Consider the following 9,194-nt stretch of genomic DNA (forward strand, 5'->3'; position numbering starts at 1 on the left):
TTTCTGAGTTCGAGGCCAGCCTGGTCTACAGAGTGAGTTCTAGGACAGCCAGGGCTATACAGAGAAACCTTGTCTCAAAAAGACAAAAAACAAACAAAAAAGAGTAAGAACTTATCTCAAAACAAGAAACACTCACGCACACACACAAAGTAGTCTAGCCTGGGTACCAAGGATATGATATATTTTAACTCTTCTAGGTCTCAGCTCCTCATTGGGATCAGAGCGTCAAGGGAGGTGATCAGCTGAGTAAAAATCACCGAGGGAGGCATACAGCAGGGCCTAATTTATCAGGAAAGCATGCAGCCAACAGTGGCCGCTGTGATTAGCATTTGATTGCTGTCCTACTGCCTGCATAAATGTCCGTGCAGGGGAAACATTTAACAGACATGATACCTACCAAGCAGGGGTGGCCTGAAATGACACTCAACTTACAGCTCCTGCCCTGACATCTGTTCCCTTTGGGTGGGGAGAGGGAGGCTCGGAGCTTGTTTCTAGCCCACATGCGGTTTCCTGTTGTACAGGTTGTTCTCAGAGCCTGTTTGCTAAGGAAAGGGGTGGTCCGGAGGTTAGTGACAGTGAGTCTGGTGACTTAGTACCTTCCCCCACTGTGTGTACCGGAAAGTTCACTCAAGGTCACGTGGCAGCCCCATGACAGCCTAAAAGAGTAAAACTAAAAGAAAAAGACCTGGCTTCTGCACGGGGCACCCGCTGAGCTTGAAATTGAGGGCAGCTAGATCAAGCTCCTGAAGATCTGGAAACTGTCAGGGAAGATGGGAAGGCAGCCAAATGCTGTCCAGAGGCTGAGGAACCTGGGAGAACCTCAGCGCTCAGGCTGGGTCAGTGGACTGTACAGGCAGAGGAACTATGCTGTTTTCTTCAGAGTTTTCTAAATGAACAAGTGGGTGTCCCTGGACCTGCAAGTCAGAGATGCTGCTGAGGACCACACCCTCAGTCTGGGAGTCAGGATGCTCCCTTGGGTCCATGGTCCCTGACTCACGGGAAATCAGAGAAAAACCCGTAAAGTAAAATCACCTGTTCACACGAATGGTCGGGCTGGGATTGAAAGCAGTACAGCACCAGCATCCTTTTCAGAAACAGCGGGGGCTGCAGTCACCATCCCTAACTCCCCAGCTGAGAGAGAAACTTGAGGTCCAGAAAAGATAAGTAGTCAAGTACTCACAGTCTATAGACAAGCACGCCAGCTGCTGTTTATGGATCGCTCACTGTGCGCCAAGCACCCAAGCTAAGCAGCCACACACCTTCCCCCGACAGGAACGCTTCGGATGGGTAGGTAACAAGAAGCAACCTGCCCGGCCGGCCACTCAGACAGCAGCTTGCTCCACCACCTATTCTGTCTTGCCTCAAGTTTCCTCATCTGAGAGCTGGAAAGAACTCTGCCGTTTATCTGATAAGAATGATTGGAATCTCAGCTCTCAGCAGGAGGAAGCAAGAAGCCAGCCATGGTGATTTAACACTTTAATCCTAGCAATCAGGAGGCAGAGGCAGACACTTCTCTGAATCCAATGCCAGACTGGTCTGTCTAGAGAGATCCATGAAAGCAGAGTTACGGGGTGACTGAGACCCTGTCTCCAACAAAACACCAACATCAAACAACAACCTCAATGAGGAGTTCGAGGCCATGTTCTCGCTATATGATGATTCCAAGGCCAGCCTAGTACATGAGACCCAGTCTCAAACAGAAAGTGAGGCTGGGGCAGGCCGAGCGTCGGAGCATAGCAAGGCAGCAGGTGAGAACACGCCACTGCTGAAGCAATGGCCTGCCCTTTTCCATCTGCAATGTGGCTGACTCAATACCTCTAAGAACCTCGGGGTTAGAAAGTGATGGCTGAGAGGCTCTTCAACACATTTTAGATGTGGCTCCCAAGGCTGGACAACGCAGCCCACTGTACCACTTCCCTGACGGGAAGGCTTCTCCCGGCAGAGAAATAGCGCTTGGTCCTTGGGGCTGGAACTCATACCCGGATTTTGTCTGAGAACACTCAATGTTGTAACAATGGTTTGGATTCTTAGAACCACACGTCACTGATTATGACAGACTTGTCCCGTGGGGCTGCAAGTTTGTCCTTGCTTCCCAAGCAGCCTCTTGTACTTTCATATCTTGTAAGGAGCTGCAAATGGATTTTCTTCTGTAATGATTTCTTCTCCCTACGCTAGAAGACACCCCACTGATGAGATTTAAGCCCCAATGTGAGACTTCAAGACCAGGGGCTAGGAACCTTTTTCAACAACAGTGGAATGTTTTGACACATGGTCTCACTCTGTCTTACAAATGGAGGTAATTCACTTCCATGTTTTGCCGTTTTTTACTTTATTTTTGTTTGTTTTTTTGAAACAGAGCCTGTTTTGAAACTTGTAATCCTCCTGCCTCAGTCTCCTGAGTTCTGGGATTAGAGTCTGTATGAAGCAGGACACCTATCTTTTTTTTTTTTTTTTTTTTTTGGTTTTTCGAGACAGGGTTTCTCTGTGTATCCCTGGCTGTCCTGGAACTCNCCCTGGCTGTCCTGGAACTCACTCTGTAGACCAGGCTGGCCTCGAACTCAGAAATCCGCCTGCCTCTGCCTCCTGAGTGCTGGGATTAAAGGTGTGCGCCACTACTGCACGGCATTAGCAGAATTTTAAACTCAACAAAACGAATCTCTCTTCCTTCAGAGCATGACAAGGGCTCAGAAATCCCACTTCTAAGAGGCTGAGGCAGGAGGATTCCTTACCCTGAGGGCCCAAGATCACCAGGCAGTGACTAAAACCAAATCTCTACTCTTGAGCTGATTTTGAGTCAATGCCTTACTTTCTTTTGAAAGACGCCAAGTGGATGTGATATTGTATGTCTTCCTTAGCCCTATACTGAGGGAGCCAGGAGGAGAAAGGACCCACCTCTTGTAAGTGTAGCCCACGATAATGCCAGCTCCAATAGCGAGGATGATCACCATCATAGTAATGCCCAGCACGTAGCCTGCAAAGGACAGGACACCAGGTGCCATTAGCCACACTCTGGACAATCAGCAAATGACACCATCTGAGGAACCCCATCCATGCAGCCATACCCAGAGTTCCTAGGTCTTTTTTTTCTTTGGAGTTCATCCTCACACGCTGACTGATCCCGATCACTGGCTGCACCTCGGCTGCCTCACTCCGGGCTGGCAGGGCATTAGCAGGAGGGAACACCTGTGCCTCTTTGTCACCTAGTGTACCAGACTTCTCTTCCAGTTCCGTGGTAGAGGATGGTGGTGCTTGGGAAGTGGTCTCTGGAGGGGAGAGGAGAAACAGCTCTCATCAAGGACTGCCCTAAGTGCATTCAAACCTGACATGACTGTTAGGGATGTTTACGCAAGGGTCTGCCCCAAAATGCTCCCCTAAACTGTTATCAAATCCTGCCCCAGGCCAGGAGTGGTGGTGAACACCTGAATTAAGGAACAGAGGCAGGGACAACAGCTCTGTGAATCCCTGCCAGGCAAGCAAGCCAGGGCTGCAAAGTGAGATCCTATCACAAAAACAGAAAGGGGGAAAACAACTCCCCCGCCCCAGGGGCAAAACCAGGCCTGAAATGATGTTACAAGGAGGCAAATGTGAGGAAATGGTCTCAAGAAACAATAGCCTCCCTCGGACCTCCCACTTGTCTGCTCAAGTCTTTGAGATCTTCCAACACCTAGCTGGGATTGCCAGAAGGTTTCTCCAGAGACTGCACGGGTCTTTACAGCAGGAGACAATCCACACTGTGTGCAAGATTCCTGCCAATCCCAATGTTAAGTGCTTAACCTTGACCACCTCATCTAATCCTAGAGAACTATTTTCGTTTTTTCTGAAGTCTAAAAGCTCTGAATCCAAATCAGAACACACCCATTGCCTTTGGCAGGTGGTCAAACTTCTGGGTGACTCAGATCCCTCACACAGCTTCTCCCCAGGGACTGTGAGCATGGGGCCCGGCTTGCAGCAGCAGCCGCTACACACAGTAAAGGCTGGTGGGGCGCTTTGCGGAACAGGCAGGCAAGCTGCCTCCCACCGTTGTTTACAAGCGCTCGCAGAGGATGAGCTCACTCCGAATGCCGCGGCGGCCAATGGGCTTTGAGCTCCGCGGCCTGGAGATAGCTCTGACCAATCGGACGGCGCGGGGGTGGGACGGGGCGGGACGGGCGTCGAGCGGCCCGCACGTGCGCGGCGGGTGGAACCGCTGCTGCGCTGCTCGGCGCACGGAACTGGCGTCCCCTACCCGTGGTCCCAGGGCGGCGAGTACCTGGGCAACGCACGTCCTCGCAGGGCCGCTTTTCGGGGACGCCGGTCTCGCTGCTGATGTAGCACCAGGGCCCGCGCGGGTCCTGGTCCGGGTTCCGGCAGTAGTTGTGGTTGCCGGGGCCTGGGGTGGGGGAGCAGAGGCGTCAAGGGCCGCGGCCGCCGCCCACCAACCCCGCCCGGCCTCCCCGGCGGACACTCACTGGGCTCGGAGAGCGACTCGCGGCTGCCTTGCGCGGCCAACCAGTTGAGGCAGCGGAGACCCGGCGCGGGCGAGGGCTGGTCCTCCCGGTACAGGTGGCCGTTGTCCCAGAAGCAGCCTGTGAGGAAGAGGAACCCGCCCGGGACCCTTAGTGCAGCTCTCTGGCCCCGCGGGAGAAAGCCCTGTGTACCTCAGAGTGAAAGTGGAGAGCTTGTGTCACACCCCTAGCGGCGTTTGGTCCACAGACAACAACGCTCAGACTTAGCTTTCTTCTTCTTTTCTTTTTTCTTTCTTTCTTTCTTTTTTAAAACTTGAGATCGCTGCACGACTGTAAAGGGTTGTTACTCTTGGACTTGGGACCACTTTGAAGGTGCAGGAAGCCTGGCTAAGGTCTTTCTGTGGAGATGGTGAGTTTGGTTCTGGGCAGTCAGACATGGAAGTCATCCCAGTGTTGAGAAGTCAATGTTATATAAACTGGTGTTCCCTTCTCCACGAATACAGCCACCTTCTGCTAGTTTTAACAGACACCACCAGCTCCCAAGAGAATTCCACAAAAGCCTTTGATTCAGGGAAGCAAAAGATCCAATAGAGACCCCAGCTGAGGGACTCTGCCTCATCTCTTCAGCTCCCACTCCCCTCAGCAGAGAGCCACAGGAGGAGGCTGGAGAGGGGAGGCTCATGCGCCTGCCACACTAAGCAAACGGACTTTAAAAGGGTAGGACTCTGGGGAGTGGAAGAGACGAATTCCCAAGCTCCATCCACTCGTGTGAAAGGAAAGGGAAAGAGTGACTACTTGTCTTTGTTCTTAATGGCAAAGATGGAGCTGCAAGCCTCTGGCAAGGAAGGAGAGAAAGGAGAGAAGAATGCTTTCGTAGGATAACGAGAAAAGCAGCCAAAACCTTCCTTTCCTGTCGGCCTGACCACGTTTGGGGAATCTGGGGGCTTTACCCGTTCTGCTTCATTTAAGTTGCTGCAGAAAGGGGGAGAAAACATAATCTCACCTCCAGATCCATAGGCTTCTGCCAGAAGCATGTTGCTGAGAAGAAATGTGTGGACCCAAGCCAACAGCATCCTCGTCTCTTCGGCTCGCAGGTGACTCAACAGCCAGTGTCCAAATGGGGTCTCCTTGGCAGCTGTTTTGTCTCCTTGCAGTCAGACCGGCCGGCCCTTGTTATGCTCTTCTGGTAAACAGCCTGTCTTTAGAACTGGGAGCTTCCCAGCTAGCTTGCTGCAGCCGAGGTGTTTTTCAGCTGAAAGGCGCCCCCTGGGTCCTAAGCCTCCTAGACCGTACCAGATCACTAACCCTGAGCCAAGAGAGGAACGCAGCCAAGCCGAGAGTGGCAGAGAGGTTTCGCTTAGCAGCAGCTACGTGTGAGACCTGCACAATGCATCCCCAGGGCTTTTCTTCCTTTTCCATCAGTGTGAGTACAGAGTCACTGTGTCAGAAGGCATCCATCGTGGAGTGGGGTGGGTTAGGAGCCCACAAAGCACTACATAGTTGTAAGAGAGGATGCTGATTGCAGAAGCAGGAAGAATTTAAGACCACATAGGCAGCACAAATAAGAATTATCTGTCTGGAAGCAATATATTTAAAGTGTACTTTGCCAGGGCCCGTTCAGTCACATTCCTTTACTAGCATTTGAGGTTTGGGGTGTCCATATATAGTAGGAACACAGAAAGGGTATCGTTAGTTGAAAATACATGTTACACAAACATTGGATTTGCTTAGCTATAATGTAAAGTTCACCCTTTTTACCAGCCCAGAAGTAAAATGTCTTCCTTCCAACTCCCCTCAACCAGTATATAGGAAATCCAGTTGCAATAATTTGTGTCTACAGTTAAACCACATCCACATAACTTGGGGCTTTTGGAGTTTCTATTTGGCTGGCAGTTGAAGTTCCCAAGCAGCCTCAGTAAACTGAGAGAACAGGGTGGTTTGCCAAGACTACCTTGTGACTGGGGCAAACCCAAGAATAGAAACTCTGTTTTGATCTTGCTACAATGTAGGGAGGAAAAATAACACTATGAAGTAAGTTTTATAGACTTTATCATGGTGGAAAGCTAATGTGATTCTAACTATGAGTGACTGAACCCTGATGTGTCTTTTTAAAAAAAAAAAAAAAGGTTATTTTTATTTGTGGGTTTATCTGTGTCTGTACTAAGGCCATTGGAAAACTTCAGTCTCAAGAACTGGGGTTATAGGCAGTTGTGGACCACAGGAGGTAGCTGATGGGCAGTGGAACTCGGGTCAGCTCTTCTGGAAGAGCAGCAAGTACTCCTAATCTTTGAACCATCTCCCCAACCCAGCTGACATGCTTGTTAAAAACATTGTCTGACTGGAGAGATGGCTCATTGGTTACAAGCACTTGTTGCTCAAGTTCAAATCCCAGCACTTAGCATAAGGCCATCTGTGTCCAGTTCCAGGATGTGGAGCTTCCTCCTCTGACACTCAGTGGCACACATACAGATAGGCTGGCAAAACACACATGTAAATAAACACCCCCAAAAGAGTACCTGTGTGTGTGTGTAAATAAGGAAGTCAGAACAGGATGCCCAGTATCTTACTGCCTTGAAGCAGGGTCTCTTACTGGACCAAAAGTGTGACCCTTAAGCTGGGCTGCTGGCCAGTGATCCCCTGGCCACACACTCCAGTTGTAGGGATCCTGTGTGCTCTCCAGTGCTGGGTTATAGGTACACATAACCATGTCTGGCTTTTAAGGTGTGTGCTAAGGATTTGAGCTCAGATCTCATAGGTGCAGAGCCTTGTCCTTTTAAAACACCTCAGTTGATAGTGTGTTTGCTTAACATGTCAGAAGCCTTGTGTTGATCCCTAATGCAACATACTGAGTAGGGGAGTACAAGTCTGTAATCCCAGCTCTGGAAATGGAGACAGGAGGATCAGAAGTTCAAGGTCATCCTTGGGTATGTACAGAAGAAGTTTGAAGCCAACATTGGCTATACGAGACACTGTTTTAAAAAAAAAATTTTTTTTAAGTTTGATAAACATTTTTGTTAATTTTACAAATATTTAATTTTGAAACCCTCCATATTAGCTGGTATTTTTAGATACTGGGACATCGTGTGAACAAAATATTTGAATTTGTACTCTTTTGTTTGTTTGTTTGTTTTTTTTTTTTTTTTTTTTTGAGGCAGGGTTTCTCTGTGTAGCCTTGGCTGTCCTGGAACTCACTTTGTAGACCAGGCTGGCCTCGACTCAGAAATCCGCCTGCCTCTGCCTCCCGAGTGCTGGGATTAAAGGCATCTGCTTGTGGACGTTGTACATCGTGGTGCGCACTAGGCTCCGCACCACGATGTACAACGTCCACAAGCAAAAAAAAGAAATAGAAAGAATAGGGCATTGGTATGTGGTGCCCACAGAAACAGGGGGCATTTGACAACATGCTTGGCAAAAGTGAGCTGTTTAATTCCAGCAGCAAAGGTTCTTTGCAGTTGATCCCTCAGCACCTAATATAATGTTCCTCCTGTGACTCAAGTCGGTGCTTCTGCTAGACTATTTTTTTCTCCTGAAATCATTATAGAAACAGGCTGTTCAGCTAGCGAGCACTTACATCCTTTGCAGAGTGTCTACCATGCCCATGTGTAGATAGATACCAGGATGTCTACATCAGAAACCCCAAAGATCTGATGCTCTCTTCTGGCTCCACAGGCACCAGCACTCACATACTCCTTAGACATAAAAATGCAATAATTAAGAATGAATCTTACCACCGGGTGGTGGTGGTGCACGCCTTTAATCCCAGCACTCGGGAGGCAGAGGCAGGCAGATTTCTGAGTTCGAGGCCAGCCTGATCTATAAAGTGAGTTCCAGGACAGCCAGGGCTACACAGAGAAACCCTGTCTCAACACAGAGAAACCCTGTCTCAAAAAAAAAGAACAAAAAACAACAACAAACAAACAAAAGAATAAATCTTACCAATAAACAACTTGGGACTAGGTATGTAGCTCAGTGACAGAATGGTTAATGGTTACCTAACACACACAGAGCTGTGAGTTCCATCAACAGGATTGAAAATCCAAAACTTTACATCAAGCATACGTGACATGGAAGCCCATATTTATAAAGAGATTGCCTTACAATTTGTAATTTTGACTAAAATTTATTTAACAAGAAGAAATAATTCATAAAACTATTGCCTGCACATTTTTGTTTGTTTTGGTTTGGCAGTAATATTTTTGAAGGAATTGGAAGTCTGGAAAAATAGTCCATAAAATACAGCCATTATACAATACCACATGAAGAAAAGTTCAAATGTGCATGCTCAGAAAAAGGCCAAAACATCAGTAATGATGACAGGCATATCTGTGCCCAAAGCCTGATTACATTAATCTGGGTATCAACCCTATTAGAATGTGCACTTGAAGGACTGAGAAGTCCTTGTCTTCTTATTTTCATAAAGACAGGGTCTCAGGCTATCCTTGAATTCCTGGTGCTCTGTGTCCACGTCCCCAGTACTAGATCACAGGCATGTGCCGTCACACACAGCTACAACCACAAATCTTCTGCTACTTGGGGTGGAGGGGACTAAATCATGCTGATAAATTAGTTACAAGGGAGAAGAAAATATGAAAAAAGGTAAAGAAAAAATTGTGGTTTCTCGTGTTTTCTAGCTAGTGCTCCTAAGACACAGCACTGTATACAATGTTGCAAAGGTTTTGAGTATTTAATTTTGAGATGGGGTCTCTCTACATAGCCCTCGCTATCTTGGAACTCACTATGTAAACAAGG

General features: G+C 48.4%; 1 protein-coding gene across 1 annotated transcript in view; it reads right to left on the reverse strand.

The window, feature by feature from the left end:
* Pik3ip1 (phosphoinositide-3-kinase interacting protein 1) overlaps window positions 1–5,683 on the reverse strand; it is a 12,730-nt gene extending 7,047 nt beyond the window's left edge. The window contains exons 1-5 of the mRNA XM_021211053.2: window positions 5,449–5,683; window positions 4,449–4,565; window positions 4,250–4,369; window positions 3,063–3,263; window positions 2,893–2,971 (exon numbers count right to left, since the gene is read on the reverse strand). Of these exons, the coding sequence (XP_021066712.1) occupies window positions 2,893–2,971; window positions 3,063–3,263; window positions 4,250–4,369; window positions 4,449–4,565; window positions 5,449–5,518 (587 nt within the window). The 5' untranslated portion in view covers window positions 5,519–5,683. The remainder of the gene's footprint in view (window positions 1–2,892; window positions 2,972–3,062; window positions 3,264–4,249; window positions 4,370–4,448; window positions 4,566–5,448) is intronic.
* Window positions 5,684–9,194: the final 3,511 nt, after the last annotated feature.

The sequence above is a fragment of the Mus pahari genome, chromosome 13 (assembly GCF_900095145.1).
Source record: "Mus pahari chromosome 13, PAHARI_EIJ_v1.1, whole genome shotgun sequence".
Lineage (NCBI taxonomy): Eukaryota > Metazoa > Chordata > Mammalia > Rodentia > Muridae > Mus > Mus pahari.